The 23,666-nt window shown below is 49.1% G+C and overlaps 1 protein-coding gene across 1 annotated transcript in view; it reads right to left on the bottom strand.

The window, feature by feature from the left end:
- The window catches only part of LOC146854247 (V-type proton ATPase 116 kDa subunit a 4-like), a 2,520,670-nt gene that overhangs the window by 422,570 nt on the left and 2,074,434 nt on the right, over window positions 1-23,666 (bottom strand). Inside the window, exon 15 of the mRNA XM_085651038.1 lies at window positions 20,943-21,036. Within this exon, the coding sequence (XP_085507164.1) occupies window positions 20,943-21,036 (94 nt within the window). The remainder of the gene's footprint in view (window positions 1-20,942; window positions 21,037-23,666) is intronic.

Raw genomic sequence — 23,666 nt, 5'->3', positions numbered from 1 at the left:
ATATATCAGGCCAACTTCTCACACTTCCTTTGGTAGTTTCTCAGTGAATCGTGACAGGGAATCCCAGAGCGATCTGTCGGACCTCCCCAAGAGAGCGGAAGCGCTGGCCACCTTCATCACAGCCACAGAGTGCTACTCATCCTCTTGGCCAAAGAATCCATGTTCTTACTGTCCTTCTCTGGGGGAACTGAAGAAGAGGACGTAGCAGAAGTGCCTTCCTGGCCGCTGCCACAATGACCGAGTCTGGAGGAGGGTCCGATCGTAGGAAAAGTGGATCTTGATCTGGTGCTTTGTATTTCTCGGATATACGAGAAGGCACTGAACCCACAGTTGCAGGAGTGAGAAAAGTCTGCATTGCTGGTTCCAAAAGACCTGGGACTAAAGGTAACAAAGGTCTCGCAGATGATCTATGATGCAATGTTTAAAAAATGACAGATGTAGAAACTGTCGGAGCGGACATACTAATGTCCAGCTTGGCGACACCTCTGTATAGGAACTTATTAAAAGTCCCTATGTCGGCAATCAGGGAAACTCTGGATGGTGGCGTTGCAGACAGGGTCAGAGAATAGTCTCTTATAGACGACTGTTAGAAATTGGATCTCTGGTTGGCTAAGGCTTGCACCAAAGCCAGGCAGAGACCACCACTCTAGTCAGGGCAAGAGTTACACGCCAAAGATAACCCCTGCTCACGCCCTTGGTAGCTTGGCACGAGCAGTCAGGCTTATCCCGGAGGCCATGTGTAAAGCATTTGCGCACGCACACAGCAACAACATCCCAGGCACACTACAAAAGGAACTCCACACAAGGTTATATCAAAAATAGCCTTTGTATTCTCATAACACATTAGAATAGTAATCACATAATATACATGGTGCCACCTGGCACTAGATTATATTTACAAGGGATTATTTACACCTGGCAGGGCCAACTGGACCACTGTCAGAACAACCACAAAGTGAACATAGTAAATGTAGAACTTATCATAAACATAGAACACAACCAGCAACTACTGATAACCACTGTACTCAGCATCAGCCTGTAGTATCACATTAGGCGCGAATACATTCTGCACCAACCTCACCAGTATAAACACATTATGCAATTCTCTCATAAGTCTAAACGCGACCCTAAGCTCCTAAGCATAACTCACATCAGGGGCATAAATCACACAGTGGAACATAATCTCACCAGCATAAACCATAATATGCAAAACAACCGCATAATCATAAAAACCACATTTAGAGGTATAACACAGGGTGCATAAAACATAGTGCATACATTACATTTTATAGCACCACATAATCACATTAGCACATAGTCTCCTGAAAAGACCATAGTAGAGGCATTATTCACATTAGGGCCTGGCGCCCTACAAACCTAATAGTCCCCCTGAGCAACTGACCATCTCAAAAGGGGCTCAAATGCCCTATGTCCAAATGTCAGGGCACGCTGCCAAAGCAGCGGAAGTCAAGGGTGCGCACTGCGCAAACCTAAACGTTGCAGCTGGCACTAAGTGCTGCGCAGCTGTGAAGGTATGGGGCAAAGGAGTGCATCTCACCCCTAACTCAAAACCTGCCCCCAAAGAAAGAATAGCCTAAACGGTGCAGCTGCCCACTACTTGCTGGGCAGCTGGGAATAAACATAATGAAGGGGCCCTGGCACATCTGTGCCTCCTCAGCCCCGCTGGACTGCTTTATATAAAATTGCCCCCAAAACGCTGCAGCTGCCTGCGCTCTCGCAGGGCAGCTGTGAATACTCAATTAGGCCCTACAATCCCCTCTGGCCCCAACGGAACCTTTCAAATTACTTGCCTAAGGCTGGAGCCACCAAGGCTCTGTAAAATATGCCCCTCTCGGTGGAGCGCACTGGCGCTCCAAAATAAACTTGAAGAATAGCGCGGGCACTACGTGTGCCACGAGAGTCCCACTCCGGGACTCTTAGGAAGTACAGATGACCCAGCAACATTGGAGCAGCCCCCTATCAGGCGTGGGTCGCTCAGCACATGGGCATTGACTCTGTGCCTCGACCGGCACACACAACAGAGGAGCCCCTACTCACCAGGATCTCCAGGCAGCGGGGGACTCTGTCTCCTCTCCACAGTCTGCCGGGGCTCCCAACCGCTCACGGGAGCCCCGCTCCAACTCCTGACTTGAGCGCCTCTGCTGACTTCACCCAGGCAGCGGGCGGGGCTCTCTCATTCTTGAGAACCTCGCTGGCGTCGGCTGCACTTCTTCTTCACCCGGACCCCCTCTTGGGACCCGGGACTCCTCATGGGCCCTCAGGGAGGCGGGGTAGGCTCCCGTTCTACTCCCCGCATACCGCCAGGCTTCTCCTTCACTTACGGCCGCACTTCCGCTTCTGTCCGCATGCCCCGCCCACAATCAGGTGGGCCGCGGATCGCGGCAGATCTCTTCTCCTTTCTGGCGGCAATGAGGGGTAGGCTCCCTCTTGATTGACGATATAAAGCGGGATGGGCACCCGCGATATTAGCAAAACGTGGGGTGGGCACCCGCCATTAAGGCATAACGGGGGGAATCCCTACGCTGGGGATTCCTTCCCAACACGATCGCAGCCCAGCGCTGCAAGTGGGAAAAGAAGCACTCCTCCTCAGGACAAATAATGCACTCTGGAGAATTAGAAATAAAGCGCTCACCAGGCGCTAGGATCAGGAACAAGCTCTGCAATAAATGTCCTGGAGGTCTCCCTAGGAAAAGTCCATGAGAGGTCTCGGGGGCAGAGCTGGGCCCAGGGGCCAGCACACAGGGCCCTCCAGCAGGGAGGCAGCCCACATGGCGGTCCCTCCTGGGCCTCAGCAGCAGCAAGCCCCCTCCATCACGAACAGAACAGGAACATGGGACAACACTCACATGGGTTCACAGCCCCTATATCTATATGCCCTTTTCCTTTGTGTCACAGCACAGGGCTTGGGGATACCAGTCAGAACTGGTTTAGGGGAGCTTTGGAGCACTTTGTTTTGCTCAGCTCCTCTCTCCTTTGTCAGGTGGGGGCTCAGGGATTAGACGCACCACAGGGGGCGGAGCCAGCATTGTAGAGGGAAGGCACAGCCCTATTCAGGTCCCAGGTGCAACTCCTCCCTCCTATCTGCATGCAGATCTCTCTATTTACCACTGGGCAGACTCACCCTGGCTCCTGGAATTCCCCAGCCCTCTCAGCTAATGTCAATAACAAGCCAGACATGCACTCCCCATCAGACAGGCAGACACATAGCACACAGAAATGCCAACTTCTAAAAGTGGCACTTCTCCACCAGTCCCCATAAATCTGCGCACACCATTGCACAGCATTTATTCTCACGAGTCCGCACATACTAAACTCGACCCTGCACTCCTCTCATACCAGGAATTACCATGGACACACATATCCCCCATGCATTTCTATGGGCGGGCAGGCCATTCTCACCACACGCACTCAGAGCACGCACGCACTTTACACTGGGCCACAGTGCTAAAGTGCCCAGAGGCCTAAAATCACTACCACCATGTCAGAGCTTAAGGCAAAAAGTTCAGGGGTGAACCTGCCAAGAAGGGCCAAGTCTAACAACGACCTTGTAGAAGTGGACCAAGCTGATGACCTTTGTCTCTTCCTTTTCAGGGTAGGAGAGTGACGAGAACTTGATTGCTCCCGAGAACGTGAGCGGCGGACTAATAGAGACCTAGCCCTTCTCGGGGTTCTGCTTCATGTGGATGCAGTAGGAAGAGGTCCACCAGAGACTCTGGAGAGAGAATATGTTCTGGAGAAATCCGAGCCTGGACTTCTGCGACCGGTTTCAGCACCGGGACCCTTCAGTGTTCTACGCTTTCCAACCATCTTGGAGAAAGATTGACAGGAGGGGTCTTTTCACCTTGAACCGGAGATCTCTCCAGTGTAACCCAGATGATATGAACGCCAGGGGATGATGAGGCTTCCCTCGATGTCGAATGCATCCTCGATGTCGATCGTGGTCCTTCTGGCACTTCTTCTGAAGCCACCGCAGGCTCTTTGTCTCTCGACGTCGAGCTATGTCTCACTGACGACACCGATTGTGCCGCATTCAACGTCGACCGCCCCTGCGGTGAGATGCTTGAGGACTCTCGCCTCCGCGATGGAGTCCTCGACGTCAGTATTTTTGACGTCGATCGTCCTCGGGACTGGGAATGCATCTTTGACATCGAACAAATATGGTCTTTCTTGGACTTCTTCGCCGGCGACCGTCTCAACGGCAATGGTGATTTTGATGCTGTCAGTCTATAAGCTTGTGGCAGAGTCTTCCCTGCCGAACCTCTCGACGCCGACCTTTGCGAAGGAGGCGGAGATTTAGATGATGACAAGTGCCTCGACGTCGTCGGGTGCTTCGCCGTCGACGGAGGTTGTTCGTGACTAGCATACTTCGCGCCCGAAGTAGCTTGCCTCGACGTCGACTTACTTCTCGGTGACGGAAGCTCTTGCTGTCTACAGTGACGAATGCCTTGCCTGCTTTCTTGACATTGATCTCGACGCCGACGGTGAACATTCAGGGATCTGCTTCTTTATTGATGCTGGAGAGGCAGATCAGCGCCGCTTTCGGCGTTCTTCATGAGAGGAGGGCTCTTTGTGAAGAGGAGTGCTCCCAAGGTCACTTTTGGAATGACTCTTTCCTCTCTCCAGCAAGGCATGAAGTTAAATTTTCTCCCTGTCACGGAGAGTCCTCTTGGAGAAATGTTGAGAAATGTTGGCAATAATTACATTTCTCAGGGTTGTGTGAAGCTGGTAAACACACGATGCACACTGAGTGTGGGTCCGATTTTGCCATCTTCTTCCCACAGGAAGGACATTTATTGAATAAAGCTGGCCTTTCTGACATAAAAACGTTGTTAATTAGTCAGAAAAACACTGTAAACAGTTACCAGCAGTAAAAGATTTGAATGTAAGAAGAAAAAATCAATTTCTGACTAGAAACAGCCAAAAAAAAGACGAGCTCAAGCTCCAGGATCCTCACAGAAGGACCCGGAAAAAAGAACTGACCTAACTGTCACCTGTGGTGCATGATGGGAGCAGGAGGCTCCTGGAGGTCTTAAAGGCATAGTGGCCAGGTTCTTGGAATCCTTAAAGGCAGAGTGCCAGTGTTTTTATCACTGTGAGATTTTTTCTGTAATGCGCCTATGGGCTAATTGCCTGCTATTACTTGCCTTTTTTCTGAAAATAAAGGGATTTGTTGGAACACTATTACACTATATGTACTCTGTTGCAGTGTTTATGTTAGAGATTATTTTCTTTTTCTAAAAAATTCATGTAATTTTGGCATATTAGCCTATTGGAAGTACATTAGGCTGCATATTTATGTATGTATACATGTATATATGTATGTTTTGAAAGTACTCTATACTTGTTTGTCTAAACATACACATATATATGCATTTTTATATATGCTCCGTGATCCCGCATGTGGGCGGGGATTATTCAGTGCTTATGACTATTGATGAGTATCCCCTGACTTTGTTTGACTTTGCAGTATAGTTATCTTTTCTACATAAAAACATCAGTTCAACACTTAAAACATTTGGGGCCTCATGTAGGTAGCGAAATACCGGTCGGTAACGGCCGATTTTCGGTAAATATGCCGTTACCGACCGGTATACAGACAAGTGAGATGTAGGAGTCCAAAAACCACTTTTCGGTAAATATGAGGCGGTAAATACCGATTCATAGTTACCGAATACATAATTAACGAATCGGTAAACATGAAGTGGTAAATATGAAGTGGAAATAATTAAAATGACATGTAGGAGCACTCGGTAAATAAGAAATCCAGGAAAATCGGTAAATAAGAGTCGGTAATTAACACGGATTGAAAGCAGGTGGTAACCAACAGCAGTGCAGCTCAGCAATCCCAAAATGCAACAGCGTGGACAGCCTGGCAGCCATGCACGTCATTGCAATGCGCCTACGTCTACAGGCAGCAGGACTGAGGGTTTGGCGACGGAAGGAACGCATCCACAGACAGCGCATCACACTATTCCAGCTGACTGATGCAGAGATACATGAGAGGTACAGGCTACACCCCGAAACCATCATGGACTTAAGCAGGGACCTACACCCACTCCTGGACCAGCCAATAAGAAGGGCGCACGCCATACCCCCACATGTGCAGGTGCTCTGCAGCCCACATCTGCTGGCATCCGGCATTTCGCAGGTGGTGACAGCTGCGGTGGGTGGTGTATCCCAGAGTTGCCTGTCCCGTTCCCTCAGGAATTCATTCCCCCATTACATTGGCTGCATTGATGGGACACACATCCCACTCTGTCCACCAGCTGACACAGAGCACATCTACAGGATCAGGAAGTCCACCCACTCCATCAATGTGCATACCGAATGGAATGTTATTGTGAAAGGTCCCGTGGGTGGCAGAACCAAAAGGTGCGCGTATGCTATTTACAACGAGGTCTGCAAGTTGTCGCACAGTGAGGCGGCCTCCAGACTGAGAGCCATTGACCAAGCGAACATGGAGAAGGCCTAAGCCGTTATAGATATTAGCACTAGCACTCTCACTCCTAGGATTCATGCATGAGACAATGGGCACATGCAAGTACACGGCGCATGCAATGTACAAGCCCCGATTTCGGCGTGCGTCCTACGAGGTATCCCAGTGCCTGTGATTACACCTTCTTTCACTGTGCTTGCAAACGGTATTCATTTAAATATGATAAATGATGTTTGCTGCGGGATGTGAGTGGTAATCCCGTACATAACTGTCTCGCATGAAGTTGTCTGCTGCAATACTGTTCTTATTCCACCCCCGCATGGGCGGCGGGATGTTTCCATCTGACCTTCGATTCCAACCTTGAAAGCAGAGTCCAACTAGTTGAGCAGAATAGAGCGCCATTGTCCCACAAACAGGTGCCTTTGACTTCCCTCGTGAAATATTTGTCCTTCACGTTGCTACTACGCGCACTGAGGAACAGGCGCTTCTGAATACTGACCTCCCCCTGCATTTCGGCTCTTTGATCCAATGTATTATCAATGCCTCGTCCACGACCGGCCTTGCTCAATTTGTGTGAACATGTGGGGCTCGGGTCTCGTGACCTCCTTCCACACTATTATTTGTGTAATTTCGGCATTTTACATTCACTGTTCCCGAGCATCTTTGGAGGTGTTCCGCTGCATCTGGCGCTGGTGGAAGGTGTGCTGCTTTTACTTTTCATACTACGGAATGGCTGCTCCTTCTGTGCCACACGAGCGCCTGTCCCGTCTGCATCTTCTTCGTGATAGGATGCTTGACTTCTATGGTACTTTGCCATTGGCGACTTTGAGCCTGGCTTATGGATTATCCTTCAGGTATTCCTACTTCACCTGCGTACAACCTGTATTGCACTGCCTGGATTGTCCCTTTGAATGGCCTCTGGATTTGTGCTTGACCAACATGCTGTCTCCGGTGCCGGATTTCGATCGACTGATGCGGCCCTTAGTGTCTCACGAGTTGTCCTGTTATGGTGTCCGGATCATGGAGTGTGGAGCGGCGCTTGGTATCCTGGGTAATTGGGACATCTCAGCGGCAGCCTACGACTTCTTGTCCATGAGCTATTTGGAGGAACATTCCGGGTGCCCTCAGATTGTGCTAGAGGCTCCGTTGGTTGGAGCACACGTATGTTCCTTTTCTTTACTCAATTGGATGGCTGAGACTTTTAGTGGCCCTGAAAACGATTGGCTGTTGGAAGCCGTGGCCACATATGCTGCCTATACATTCATGGATTGACTGGATAGTCGTCCATTGCGCCTGTGCTACTGGACAGCACCCTGGCGCGACATTCATGTCTTTTATTTCTCGTTTTTCTCTTCCTGATGGTCTGCTTGAGTTGTTTACTATATATGCATTGTGTTTTTTACAATTGTATGCTGCAATTAATTGGACTGTAGGACTTTGGCGCTGCATTGGTTATGCCCTGTCCTGCTCTGACCAAACTGAACTCTGCTTTCCCTCTTTTCTTGCCTATTACATTTTGCTTCGCTCAAGGGGGCGTGTAGTGAGTTCTCCCTGCATACGAACATGCATTGTTCAGTTGGCATGACCGCGTTGAATGTTATGTAGCCATATTTGTGTCTTTGCACACGACACTGCGTTTACATGTTCTTTCTTGAACAAACTGATGACTCGAAAATTCCTTCAGACGAGTGCATTATGTTGTTCCCATCCCAAGCACTGCGCAGCGACCTTGGTCTGTACATGCTGTGACACACAGTCTGGAATTTTACACAATGCATGTTTTCCACTCTGGGTTGTTCGACCCACGATTTAGCCATGGCACACGCGCAGCTGCACATACCTGAAAGTTGGTGCTTTTAATATCACAGACATCATGTTTATTATTCAGACCGAAGGCGAGCCTTCCTGCGAGGAGACTCCTGATGCTCCTGTGATGTGATTTCACTGAGCTGATCTTTGAGGTATGGGGTCCCCTATTCAAGCCTGAGAGACCTTCTATGATGGCATGATTGTGATATTGGCTACTTGGTTAAGGGTAGGTGGTAGTATCCTCGGTATTTTCCGAATCGCTAAATACCACCTCGGTATTTACCGAATCGGTGGATTCCACCTCGGTATTTACCGAATCGGTGGATTCCACCTCGGTATTTACCGATTCGGTGTATTCCGATTCGTAAATACCGAATGTTACCGAATCGGTAACTGTTACCGAATTTTTACCTACATATAACTTACCGATTCTAATTTACCGATTCGGTACGGCTCGGTATTTACGAACCGGTAAAATTTATTTACCTACATGAGGCCCTAGATGCCCAAAATCGCATAACATGGGTTCCTATGGGAGAAAAAGTGTTAGCAGTGTTTCAGGTAAGTACATGACTTACAAGTGGGTGTTTTGGGGGGTAGGACCAAGGATTCCCAAGGTCTAGATAGGCACTCGATTTGCACCACCAGAGGCACTGGGGCAGCTGTGTGCAGAGTGCAGGGGCCCAATGTTAGCCAATGGGGCTAAGGGGGGCATCGGTTAGGGGCTTCTTACGAGCAGGCCACTCAGGTGTGGAAGGAAACTCCTGGGGTTATAGTCAGCACTGCAGGGGCCAACGACCAGCTCAGGAGCTGCACCACCAGCAGCACTGGGGCGGCCGACTGCAGAGTGCCAAGACGACGTCAAGGACCCTGTTCTTCTCAATGGAGACCTTCGATTCGACATAGGTGCTGCAGGCTCATGCAGGGAGACTTCCTGAAGGTGACCACCAGGTAGAAAGGTAAGTTGGGTTCTTGGGGGATGTTTGGACATAGTCGGTTGGGTCACCCATGGCAATGGGGCGTAGGATGCAGTGGTGTCTTTTGACATTGGCCTCTTCTTTACCAGTTCTGGTCACGGTCGAGGGGACCCTTCAGGTTGAGGCTGCAGGGGCTTGAGGGAGGTCGAGGATCACCAGATCCCAGGTCAAGATCAAGGTCACTGGGGAGACCTTCTCATGGTGTTTGGCCACTTGAACCGGGGCTGGGGAGTCTGTTGAAGAGTGGCGCAGCATCGCAGAATCCCTGGAATCTGGATTCTGGGAGTAAGTTTTTGTCACGAGAGACAGAGCCTGTAAGCTGGTCCTCTGGGCTCTGGGGGTTGCTGGCTGCTGGACTCGCCGGGGTTCTTGCTGCAGGCAGGTTATAGACAGGACAGGCCAATAGGGCTGGGGCCAAATCAGTTGGTGTTCTCTTCTCCTTCCTGGGTCAGCACGGCTCTTCGGTCCTTCTTTCTTCCTCGAATCTGAGAAGGCAAGGTTCAGGGTTGCCCCTAAATACTAGATTTAGGCGCATTTAAAGGGGTGAGCAGGTCGGGACTAATAGGTTCCTTCCTTGGGGTGGGTACACCCCCTATTATGCCACCCTCCGGTGGGAGGGGGCATGAGCCTCTCCCTAATTGGCTGAGTTCCCTCATTTCCAAGATGGAGGGGAGTGAGATGTGTGCTTCACTTGAGGGGTGGGGTTGGCAAAGGTGGGCACACCTCTCTTCCTAGCTTCGGTTTCCAGCTGATTCTCCAGCCCAAAGTGGGGGACAGAACTGGACCTTCAGGGACCAAGCCCATCCTGGGGGAGGAGGCATGACACCGCTCCTCAGGATGGGCTTTGTTTCTGTCTGCACCCAGGGGCCCAGAAACCTGTCTGGTGGTGGCAAATGGCGGGCAGCCATTCAGGAACCACACCAAGGCTGGTTGTTTTCTAAGGGGGCACCTCCAAGACGCCCTCTGTGTGCATTTTACATTAAACCCCACACTGGTATCAATGTGGGATGAATGTGCTGAGAATTTTGCTACCAAACGTCCCAGTTTTTAGTAAACCCATTATGGAGCTGTGGAGTTTGTAATGATCAACTCCCAGACCATATACTCGTTATGGCTTTGCTACACTTACAATGTCTATGAATGGACTCAGACACTGTAGGGGTACAGGGTTCATGCCACTGTACCGTCACCTGAGGGCTAATGCACCCTGCTAGAAGGGTGGCTTACCTAGGCCTCAGGCAGTGGGTTGAATCAAGGCACACAGGGATGTGTCAAATCTTCAAGAATTGTAGAATGCTCACCTGATTGCCTGTATAATAACCTTTTTTGATGCTCAAAGGCATTATGATTGTTGTGTGCCACCTTGGATCGCGCTCAGTCCGTGCGCGTGATGCAAAATTGTAAATGTGCTGGAACCACAAGTCTTAACCCAAGGTGCACAACTATGAAGACTGTTAACAAACAGATAAATTTCCATTACTTTCTCCTTTTCAAGCGATTTTATAACCATATTTTAAGCCAAAAGCACAAGTTACTTACCTTCAGTAACGATATATCTGTAAGAAACATTAGTTAGTTATAGATTCCTTACCTTTGAATTACCCCCAGGCGTCAGACTGGATCCAGAAAGTTTTTTTGTCAGCAGTACAACTGCGAAATGAATTGAATGAAACAAACTAAATGAAGAAAATAGAATGAAAACAAAATGAAACCAACCCAAGCATAGACACACATAAATTCATAAAACAAATAAACTAAAACCTTTAACCTGTTCTAAATACTAATTAGCAAATGTGCTGATGCATCTCTGTGTTCAACGGAAACAATATCATTACAGCAACATGTCCCTAACTCACAGTGTGAGTGTGCAATGTACCTTGACCCGTATCTGCGCCCCATCTTGCCAAACATTTGTGGCAAAAAAGTGGAATCATGAAATTTTCTGGATAAAAATGAAATCTGAAAGAAACAGTTTAGTTATATATTCCTTACCTTAGAATTACCCCCAGGTGTCAGACTGTATCCAGAAAGTTTATTCATCAACAGTACCTCTGCGCGTCGGAAGGTGGAATCGGTCAGCTCCGCGTTCGTCGTCGCCAGGATGATGTTGTGGCAGCTACTTAGACGCCGCCCTCGCGCACTGACATCAGTTCTGTACACGGCTCTCCAAGCCAGAAACGCAGAGTCAGGCAAGACACTGACCATTTGTGCACAAAACTAGGGCCCTGAAAGGATGTCTTTAACCCTAGAAATCAGTTCGCAGAATGGGGAGGATGGGTGGGGCGGTAAGGAATCTATAACTAACTAATGTTTATTACAGATATATCGTTACCGAAGGTAAGTAACTTGTGCATCTGAAAGAAACATGTTAGCTATAGATTCCTTACCTTAGAATAGATACCCCAGCAATACCAACCCCGGTGATGGGTCTGCAAACCAAGATCACACCTAAAAGTCGTGGAGAACAGAACAGCCAAAGAAGCCGTCGCTCCGGATTTGGCTGTCCAGGCAGTTGTGCTTGGTGAATGTGTGCAGCGATGCCCACGTGGCTGCCTGACAGATGTCATTCAGAGGCACTCCTCTTCCCAAGGCAGTAGTGGCTGCCATCGCCCTGGTGGGGTGAGCACGCAGCCCCACAGGAGGCTCCTTTTTAGCTAGAGAGTAACAAGCCTTAATACACAACACGACCCATCGAGAAATGGTGCGTTTGTGTACGGACTGACCCACGTAGCCAACAAAAAGTTGATCATCCACCTGGAACTGTTTTGTGCAATCCAGATAGAAGGAGAGCGCACGTTTTGGGTCGAGACGGTGGAGCCTCTCTTCTTCCTTCGCAGGATGCGGAAAGAAGGTGGGCAAGGTAATGGTCTGCCCGATGTGGAAGGCAGTGACCACCTTAGGAAGAAAGGATGGACGGGTCCTGAGAACCACCTTGTCCGGATAGACAGACAGGAAAGGAGGTTTGGAGGAAAGAGCCTGGAGCTCACTCACCCTTCTAGCAGTAGTGATGGCTACCAGGAAAGCAGTCTTAAGAGTTAGAAGACGTAAAGGACAATTATGAAGAGGCTCAAAGAGAGCACACATTAAGTAAGTGAGTACAAGATTCAAGTCCCGCTGAGGCATAAAGAAAGGAATTGGAGGAAAGAGATGCGTTAAGCCTTAACTACCGGGGACTTGAAAAGAGAAGGCTGGTCTGGCAGCCGAAGGAAAGCAGAGATGGCAAAAAGGTAGCCCTTGATAGTGCCCAGAGCAGAGCCCTGCTGGGTTAAAGAGAGAAGCAACAAGAGTACTTCAGAGAGAGAGGCAGAAGAAGGATCCACAGCCTTTGCTGTGCACCATGCCACAAATTTGTTCCACCTGCACCTTAGTGGCGGGATGCCTGGCTGCCAAGATTACGTCAGACTTCGGGAGGCAGGTTGAAAGACGTCAACTGCCACCGCTCAATCCCCACAAAAGGAGGTGGAGACTAGACAGGTTTGGGTGGAGGACCATCCCCTGCTGCTGTGACAGAAGATCCTCCCGAAGAGGCAGTCAGGTCGTAGGATCGATGGCCATGTTGAGCAGCTCGGGATACCAGACACTTCGTGCCCAATCCGGAGCCACAAGAATGACTTGGGCCCGTTCGCGCCCGGTCTTCTTCAGCACTCTGGGCAGAAGTGGTATAGGCGGAAAGGCGTACAACAGACCGCAACTCCACTCGCGACGAAAAGCGTCGCCAAGTGAATGCCGCCTTGGTAATTCCAATGTGCAGAACTGCTGACATTGCACTTTCTCTTCGATGGCGAATAGATCTAACCAAGGCTCTCCCCATTGTTGAAAGAGACCTTGCACCACCTCCGAGTGAAGACGCCATTCGTGATCCATCATGCACCTGCGGCTGAATTTGTCCGCCCTGGCATTCAGAGAACCTGCCAGGTGTTGAACCACCTAGGAAATGCCTTCATGTTTCTGCCATGTCCAGAGGCGAATGGCCTCCTGACGTAGAGTCCACGACCACACCCCACTCTGTTTGTTGCAATACCACATGGCGGTGGTGTTGTCCATGAACACCTGCACCACTCTTCCCCGGACAGAGGGAAGGAATGCCTTCAGTGCAAGACGAATCGCCCTAAGCTCCAGGAGGTTGATGTGAAGCCCGGACTCCACCGCAGACCAGAGGCCTCTGATCTCCGCCTATCCCCTGTGGCTCTCCTATCCTAAAAGGGAGGCATCCGTCACTACAGTGTGGTCGGGTTGGGGAAGGGAGAGAAACCTGACACTGACCCAATCCTGGTTTGTGAGACCCCACTGCAGTTGTTGAGCAGTGCCCTCCGAGATCTGGACGTAGTCGGACAGATTACCCCGATGCTGTGCCCACTGGAACTTCAGGTCCCACTGCAGAGCCTGCATATGCCACCGGGCATGATTGATCAGCAGGATGCAGGAGGCCATGAGGCCCAGCAGCCTCAGGGTCATTCTGACCAAAACCCGTGACAAGGGCTGAAAGATCGGAATCATAGCCTGAATGTCCCGGACTCGCCGTTCTGGAGGATAGACCCAAAACTATGCCGTGTCCAGAACCGCTCCGATGAAGAGGAGCTTTTGAGAGGGAATCAGGTGCGACTTCGGCATATTGATGGAGAATCCCAGCTGATGCAGGAGGTCGGCCATAGTCTGGAGGTGGGAGACGACTGCCTGGGGCGAGCCTGCCTTCAACAGCCAGTTGTCGAGATAGGGGAAGACTGGAACCCCTGATCTGCGCAGATGAGCTGCGACCACTGCCATCACTTTTGTGAACACCTGAGGGGCGCTGGTAAGGTCAAAGCGGAGCACGGTAAATTGAAAATGCTCGTGGCCTACCGTGAACCACAGGTAACGTCGGTGGGCCGGCAGGACGGGGATGTGGAAATAAGCGTCCTGCAAGTCCAACGCTACCATCCATTCTTGCGAGTGAAGGGCAGACAAGACCTGAGCAAGCGTGAACACTTTGAACTTCTCCTTCCGGAGGAAGTGGTTGACATCCCTGAGATCCAAGATAGGACACAGGCCCTTGTCCTTCTTGGGAACCAGAAAGTAGTGGGAGTAGCAACCACAACCTACTTCTAGGACAGGAACGCGCTCGATGGCTCCCTTAGCCAAGAGAGTCGTAACTTTGTGCTGTAGAAGTGCAGATGATCATCTGACATGTGGTGGTAATGAAGTGGCATGGCTGGAGGGGTAGTCTCGAAGGAGAGGGAGTGGCCCCTTCAGAGTATCTGCAAAACTCACCTGCCTGAAGTGATGGTGCGCCAGTGGGGGTGGTGATGGCGAATCCTGCCGCACACTGGTGTTTGATGGGCCTGAAAGGTCAGACTAGGAGGGTTTGGAGGCAGTTGCAGAGGGGGGGTTGGTGGACTTGCCTGCCCGCTGGCCCCCTGGACCTCGACTCTGGTTCCCACGTCCCTGGCCACGTGAAGGTTGGTTACCTGGCTGCAGACTGTGGCACTGGGTGGGACGTAGCGGGGCACCCCTTCAGTAGCCACGAAAGGGGCAAAAAGCAGACTGCGCCGGATGGGAGGAGAGGCCAAAGGACTTGGCTGTAGCCCGTGAGTCCTTGAAGTGCTCTAGGGCGTTGTCTGCTTTGTCACCAAAAAGGTGATGGCCATCAAAGGGCATGTCCATCAAGGTGTTCTGGACATCCCCTGGAAAGCCAGTGGACCGGCTTAGCGACGAAGCGCTACCGACGTTGAAATAGTCCTGCCCAGAGAGTCGCGGTGTCCAGCCCACAACGAATCGTAAAATTAGCTGCATCTCTCCCGGCGGCAACAGACTGGGAGAGCACTGCCCGGATCTCCTCCGGACACAGAGGCAGCACTTGCTCCACCGTATTCCACACCGAGTGGAAATAACGGCCCAAGAGACATGCAGTGTTTACGGACTGCAGTCCTAAGCTGGTGGAAGAGAAAATGTTCTTCCAAAGATGGTCCAGCTTCTAGGATTCCCTTTCCAGTGGAGCGGTAGGAAAGGCGCTTTTGGAAGCGGAGGCTTGGTCCACCAAGCTCTCCGGGGTGGGGTGTTGATGAGAGGAAAGTGGGGTCGCCTGGAGCCAGGCGGTGACGTAAGGCGATCATCCTGTCCACGGGAGCCCCCGTGTTGGGCCTGGACAAGGTGCCCAAAAGGATGTCATTTAGGGCCTCATTAAACGGGAGCAAGGGCTCCGAAGAGCTCGCCGCCGGTTGAAGCACCTCAATCAGGAGGTTAGTCCTAACCGCCACCTTAGGAAGCTCGATGTTGAGAGCCTCAGCCGCCCTGCGCAACACCACAGTGTATGACACTCCCTCCTCCGTAGCCACGGTAGGAGGAGACAACATGCCAAGGTCGGGTGAAGAGTCAAGACCACTGACATCCCCCAGTTCCTCTCTCCAGTCCTGTTCAGACCCTAGCTGGTCAGTTAAAGAGTCACCTGACCCCTCCCAGTCCTCCTCATCATTCTCTGGTTGCCACTGTGGTTGGAAATGGGCCCCAGAAGGGAACAGGGGCACGAAAACCCCATCCGACGCCAGATCCAGCGGCCATTGATGCTGGTCCTGCACCGTGTCCACGTCAGGAAGGAGGCTGGGGTTGACGCCGGCCGGTGGGCCGACCGGTGTCGGGCACAGTAGTGGTGCAGTTGGAAGCGGTACTGGTGGATGTGTAATAAGTTCAACCGGCGCCGATCCGCATCCAGCCCTGGATCCAAGGGGGGCCTGCGGCAACCGATTCCGTGGGGCCCGAAGGCATGCCAGCGGCGTCAGTCTGCCAAAAGATGGCATACATCGCTTCGTAGAATGTACAAGGCTGGGCGGGGGTCGCTCCGGGTCCCGGAAAGGGAGGGAAGCTCAAAGTCGACCCTTCAGGCTCCGCGTGCGGAGCCGCAGGAATGGCACCACCCACGCGCCTCGTCAATTCGGCAGACCGACGAGAAGGCAAAGAGCGACAATGCTTCTTCGTCTTGTTCTTATGCTTCGACTTACCCGACCCCGAATGCGAAGACTTCGATGACTTCGAGCCGGACTGATGGTGGCTCCGTGACCGGTCCCTCGACCTCCCTCTCGACCGGGACCTTGAATGGCACGGAGCCGACTGCCGTCATTCAAGCAGCATTCGGGACCGCTCCCGCAAAGCCTTCGGCGTCAAGATCTGGCAGTCAGAGCAAGACTTGGGGTCGTGGTCGCGCTCCAGGCAAAAGAAGCACACGTGGTGTGGATCCGTCACGACATCAATCGGGTACAGAAACCGCAGGCCTTAAAACCGGCCATCTCTCGCGCACCTGCTCGGAGTCGATGACTCGAAACAAGATGTCGACAAAAGTCAAGAAAAAAATGACTGAGGTACCACGATTCCTGGATCTGCGCTGGCTGGTGCGGAAAAAGAAAGAACTGACGTCAGCGCGAGGGCGGCGTCTAAGTAGCTGCCGTGACGTCATCCAGGCGACCACGACAACAAACGGGGAGCCGACCGACGCCACCTTCCGACGCACAGAGGTACTGCTGACGAAAAAACTTTCCAGATCCAGTCTGACGCCTGGGGGCAATTCTAAGGTAAGGAATCTAAAACTAACCTGTTTCTTTCAGATTTCATTTTTATCCAGAACGTTTCATGATTCCACTTTTTCGCCACAAATGTTTGGCAAGATGGGGCGCAGATAAGGTGCAAGGTACATTGCACGCTCACACTGTGAGTTAGGAACATGTTGCTGTAATGATATTGTTTCCGTTGAACACAGAGATGCATCAGCACATTTTTGTTTTTAATGTTTGGTGATGGTTCACTGATACAGAGCATGCTGATTAGTATTTAGATTTGGTTAAAGGTTTTAGTTTATTTGTATTATGAATTTATGTGTGTCTCCGCTTGGGTTGTTTTTGTTTTCTTTTCATTCTATTTTCTTCATTTAGTTTGTTTCATTCACTTTTTTCATATATTTTTTCTCATTCTCTTTGTGATGGATGTTTGTTAACATTGGAGGTGTGCATTAAATCAACAGTGCATAGTTGTTTGGGAGGGCATTTGGATTGATATGCGTTTTATTTAATTGTAGCTACCCATGAAGAAGGGCAGAGGCTTCCCGAAATTAATTGGGTCACATACGTTTTCACCGCGCCATGAGGAATAGTTAACCCCCAAGTGTATGGAAAAAAGCCTTTATAGTAGGTATGGCCGGTAAATTCCGTTCCGCTTGCGGACCTTGTGGAATTTGGGCAATTCCGCGTTCTGCGGAGTTCCGCGGAGAACGCGGAATTGCCAAAATTCTGCAATCCGCGGCATCTCAGAATTTTTCCCTTGTTCACACTTTCAAAATGCATGTTCGCACGTGTGGGAATGACTTACCGAGATCCCTGCATTCGCCGTTGAGTTTTTCTATCCGTTCGCGTGCGCCACAAGATTTTGGTAGCCGGCCGCACGCTCCCGCGAGAGTGTGCGATCACGAACACGTCATTCGGACGCGCCCGCGTTCACAAACAGGAAACACGCATCATGATCGGCGGGACACGTGAAAGAAGATGGCCACACCAATTGGCGACCGCATTGGCAAGTTCGCTAGATATTTCCCCCAAGCACACAAACAGCGTTCGCGAACAGGAAACACGCATCGCGAACAGGAAAAACAAGAAATTACGTGTCGTCGTGGAACTCTGCGTGCTCGCGGAGATTTTTTACCATTTCGCAGAACTTTGCATAGCGCGACTACGCAAATTCTGCCCACCCTTACTTTAAAGGCACTTGTTGAACTTGTGTCAAAAAAGTGGAAGCATGAAATGTTATTGCTAAAAAAAATTTGGGTAAAAAATGGTAATAATATGGTTTGAAAAGGATAAAATCATTCGAATTCATCTGTTTGTTAACAGTGTTCCTTGCTGTGCACCTTGGGTTAGGACCTGACGAGGTTCCAGCACATATACAATTTTGCATCACGCGCATGGATGGAGCGCGTTAAAAGGTGGCACATAAGAATCAATTCCTTTGAGCGTCAATACAGACAATTAGGTGTGCATTCTACAATTTCTAAAGATTTGACACATCCCTGTGTGTCATGCCTCAACCCACTGCCTGAGGTCTAGGTAAGTCAACCCTCTAGCAGGGTGCACTACCCCTCAGTGTATGGTAATAAAATGGTGTGCAAAGGAGAAATCATGGGAATTCATCTGCTTGTTAACAGTCTTTATTGCTGTGCATCTTGGGTTAGGATCTGAAAAGATTCCAGCACATTTACACAGGGATGTGTGCCATGTCGACTCTTCACTTTACTCTGCACCAAAACACGTAGTGGCAATGGCAGGGTCTGGGTGTTAAGGTGCAGGGGCTCTAAGGGTGGCCCCATAGGTGGTGCAGCCCTTAGAGGCCTTCCCTGGTCCCAGTATCCATGGTACCCATGGTACCTTTTACAAGGGGCTTCTCGGTGGCCAGAAAGGTGCCAATTGTGGGTACAAAGGTACAGTCTTGGGGAAAGAAGCTCCTGGGAACCTGTTTGGCAGGGACGCAGGGCACATCAAGTCAGGTTGCATCAGATGTCCAGCAAAAAGTGGGGGGTTACCATGCAAAAAGGGGCACTTTTCCACAGAGAGTTTAGGAAAACTCATACTGACAAAAGGCTTATCCCAGAAATATCCTCAAAATGTTTGGGATTGACTGTGAAACTGGCACACAGAGGAAACCAGCCCCAGAAAACAAGCCATTACCTGCCCCTGTGTGAAACATTCAAGGGGCGAATCCATTTTTTTTCCAAAGAGATGACAGCCATCAAAGGGCATGTCCATCAAAAATGTCATACACCTACTGAAAAACGTGTTGAGTGGAAACAGACATGACATCAGATGGCCACTGAGGAGCTCATGAATCGTGCCACTGAATCCACACTGTCTAAGCATGCACAGAAGATCTGCTTTACCGCATCCTGCTCATTACAAACAGCATCAGCAAAGGGTTCCCAAAGATGGGCTGGGAGGTTAAGTACAACCATACACACCATCTCCTAAGGAATTCGGAAGTATCTGGCCAAGAGGCGGGTCGCATAAAGTGCAAGACACCCTAATTAAAATAACATTTTCCCTAGGGCCCAGATCTTCTTTGATTCCTGTTTCGGAGCAGCCTGGGGTCAAGGACCCGGGGTTCTTCATAGCGCAGGAGGGCACCTTCCCTACAAGGCTCTCAGGGCAGGGGTGAGACAAATGACAGGTGAGTCTCGACAGTGGCATGCACCATGCTGGTTCACCAGAGGGGCAGACAATGGTTTGCTCCACTTATCCAGAATGCCCTCCATCAATGCTTAATTTAAAGGAAGCAAGGGCTCTGAAGAAGAGGAGGTCAGCTTGAGAATCCCCATAAGGATTGTGGCCTTAGTTTCCTGCATACGAAAAAGTAGCTCAAGGACATCTGCTGCTTTTTTAGGACTGCTATAAGCCCACTGTTGCTGATGGCGAACCTGAAAGGCACTCACATTTAATCTCCGGTGAGGTATCAAGCCCACTGGAATTTTGAAGGAACAGGTGATCCCCAGCATCCATTTCAGTTTCAGTAAGAGGAAGTAAGTTGGCTTCCATACTACTGTCATCATCAGCAACAGCGACAGGGTAGTGTGCTCTAAACATCTGCAAAACATAACATTACTAATGGTGTCTGCCATTTTACTATAGTCTGAATCAGTGTCCAAAACGTTGACCATACAATTTCTATCAAGGCATAGTCATGTATGAAGACTCTTCCCTTTACTGGACTTCCTCTACCAGTCTTTGCCTGTGTTCTTGAGTGCTTGAGAATGGCTAGTTTTCAAGAAGCATTCTTATGTAAATGGCAGCACTGAAGAGGAGTCAGCACTAGGGCTGGAGATAGATCCAGCACTGGGGTGACATTTACCAGCTTTGGCTCTGATGAAAACTCAGGCAGTGCAGTTAAGGAGTGATGCAGTGCCCTGCCTCTAGTGTGGGATTAGTGTTTTAAGTTGGAAGAATCCCTCTTTCAATGATGCATATCTGAATGATTTGAATGATGGTGAAGATCATAATCTTGAGTGGGACCTTGAGTGAGACTTGGAGCAGGTCAAGCAAGGGGCAAAACGGTTATTAGGTTCTCCCACCATAAGGAGTTTTGCCTCCTGCTTTTTAATGGAATTAGAGAGCATGAGGCTGCCCTGGACACAACACTTTGAATCATGCTTAGTCCCAAAACACCACAGATGGAATCCAAAATGGACATTTAAACATGGAAGGAACAATAGGGCTTTAAATCTGCCTTTTTTAGAGGAAACATCCTGCCTAACACCTAAAATGACCACTTTTGGAGCACATTTTCCATGGAGAGCCTCTCTGGGTCGACGTTAAATGGAACGAAAAAAGGGGACTGGTTGTCAAGGCATGACATGTCACCTATATGGCTCCTTTGATATCATTTTGGGGGTTGAACCCAACATCAAGATAAGTAGAGTGCCATCAGAAGAGATGTTGCAAATTTTCCAGGTCCAGTTTGACGCCTAGGATAAATTCAAGAGGTGAGCAATCCATATGTAAAAATATTAATCAGAAATCAGAGATAAGTACTCGGTCTCATACAGATTTATACTTTTTTTTACAGTGACCTAAATCTACCAAAAATTTAAGTACCCCAAATGCTGAGCTTCACTACTTAAATCTTGTGCTACATTTTCCTTTGCTGCACCTCCTAAAGTGAGTAATAATTTAAATAAGTTAAATAGGACATTTGGTTACCGGATCAATACCAAAGGGATAAGGTCCTCCAGAGAAGACGCCTGGGACACTTGGATCCAGTTGCAGCATCAAATGTTTGTGAAGATCTTTTTCGCTAAAGGAGAAAGAAAATTACACCTGTTTAGAGAACATTATATTGACATGAGCCTTAGTAGCAACATTGTGAAAGAAACAAGTTATTTACCTGTAAAATGTGGTTCTCCAGTATTGATATACTTTATAGATTCACATGCTTGTATCTTCCCTGTTGTCATGGTAGGAGTCCCACGGTAACAGTAAAATAGCTAAAACTTCAACATTCAAATGACCATATGAATTCACTAGCTTTTAGCAACCTATTACCATTGTTATAAAACATCCAAACATCGGCCTATCAGAGCTTAGACCATAGAGTCTCTTTCCCCTGCAGGGCCACCATCCCTCAGATTTTGAGCACGAGTACCACAAATTAATAGGAGAGGTATGGAAGGTGAACCTGAAAGGGGAGGAGGGAGGGTCGCATGTGAATCTATAATGATATCAATACTGGAGAACCACAGTGGACAGGTAAGGAACTTGTTTTTTCTCTAGTATTGTATCTTTTATAGATTCACATGCTTGAATTAGAATAACAAGCAGTACTAAAGGGTCAGAGGCGGCAGGTAAGGTGAACAATTCCACCATGCAACCCAGACACCAAAATACGAATAATAATCACAAAGAACATATAATATGCGCTCATAACCATGTATACATATATACATATACCTAAATTAGAAAATATTCAAAACATATTAATGACTTATTATAACAACAGTAGCCTATTTAGAAGAAAAAGACACAAAGAAGATCATATCTTATACGAATAGACGACGCTGAGCAGCTTTCCAGCTGCTACATCTGCCAGGCATCCATGCAGTAATGCTTCGTGAAGTAATAGACGTTCATCCATGTCTGTGCCCTGCAGATATAAGGCAAGGACACTCCGGGAAATGGAGTGCTTTCTCAGCTGGTAAAGATGGAGCTGAAAGAAGGAGGGCAAAACCACTGGCTCATTTAGAGGAAACGCAGAAGGTACTTTGAGAATGAAAGATGGCTCGGTACGAAGAATGACTTTATCTTGAAAGAACTGCAAGTAAGGCTCCATCATTGTGAAGGCCTGAATTTCACTAAAGCATCTAGCTGAAAGTGATGGTCAACAGGAATGCCACATTCCTGGAGAGGTACTTCAAGTTGCACTTGCAAATTGGTTCAAAGGGTGACTTCAAAAGCTTCAACACACCAATATTTAAATTCCATAGAACTGGAGGATGTCTTACTGGAGGGAAGGCCCTGAAACGTCCTTTCATGAACTTTTTTATCAGTCTGTTACACCATAAAGACAAGCAACCAGAATGTCGTCTGTATCTGGAGATTGCTGCTAATTGCACTTTGATGGATGCATTCACTAGACCAGCTTTGGCGAGGGACAAGAGATAGGGCAAAATGTCCTCAGGCAGAGATAAGAGGATTGCAAGAGCGCGTGGCACACCATATACAAAATCTTTTCCGCTTGGCCGAGTAGCATTTGATCGTAGAAGGAGCTCTGGCTTTCTATAGTATTGCCTGATATTCCTCAGAAATCGCAAGTTGTCCGAATTCTGTGTGTTGAGTAGCCAAGTCAACGCGTCTAGTGGATTTGAGGATGAACCAATTGGCCCTCGTTCATGGAGAGAAGATTTTCTTTTGGCTGGAAAAGGATTGAAGAAGACCTTGATAGGCGACACAGCTCTGTGAACCAGTATTGTCACGCCCACGCCGAAGTGATTAGGATGACACAACAAGGCTCTCGTTTGCTTTTTTGCAGAACCTTTGGAATGAGATGAAACAGGGGGAATGCATAGGCAAACGTTCCCTCCCAAGAGAAGTGGAAGGCATTTACTAGTGAACCTGGCTGAGGAAATCTGCTGGTGAAGAGTCTGCATTTTTTGTTGAGTGCCATAGCGAACAGATCAAGGGTTGGAAACCTCCAGCAGTCAAAAACCCTTTGAAGCTGATCCTCGTTTAGTTCCCACTTGTGACACTCCTTGGTGTCCCTGGTGAGGGAAGCGGCCCAATCGTTTTGGACTCTTGGCACATGCTGAAAGTATTGATATTCCGTGGCCATTCCCAGATCTGCTGAGCTAGGTTGGAGAGGGCCTGATATCTTGTCCCACCTTGCTTCAGCAGGCACAACAAGGTGGTGATTTGTTGTCCGTGCAAATCAGGATCGACAACTTCCTGATTCTTGGCAGGAATGCCTGGAGGCCCAGAAAAACTGCTTTCAGTCCCAAGTGGTTTATGTGACACTGTGCTTCCTGAGCCGACCACCTTCCGTGAATCTGCAATCCTTGAAGGTGAGTACCTCGCCTGTCCATGGAAGCATCCAACGTCCTTACCAACTTTCACTTTGTGGTGATGAAAAAAAACCTTTTGAGAGATTGTCTCTGACTGTCCACCAAGACATTGCTAAAATCATTACCGGTGTGATTGAAATGATGTCTTCGAATGAGCCTGGAGACTGAATGAACAAGTTACTTACCTTCAGTAATGATATATCTGTTAGAGACATATATTAGTGATAGATTCCTTACCTTAGAATTCCTTACCTCAGACTGGATCTGGAGAATTTTTTTCATTGCAGTACCCCTGCGTGTCGGTAGGTGGCGTTGGTTGACTCCTCGTTCACTGTCGTGTTTGCCGGGATGACGTCGCGGTATCTACTTA

This window comes from Triturus cristatus, chromosome 4_1 (genome assembly GCF_964204655.1).
Source record: "Triturus cristatus chromosome 4_1, aTriCri1.1, whole genome shotgun sequence".
NCBI classification, from domain to species: domain Eukaryota; kingdom Metazoa; phylum Chordata; class Amphibia; order Caudata; family Salamandridae; genus Triturus; species Triturus cristatus.
The sequence above is the reverse complement of the archived record's forward strand: the minus strand, read 5'-3'. Positions and strand labels throughout refer to the sequence as shown.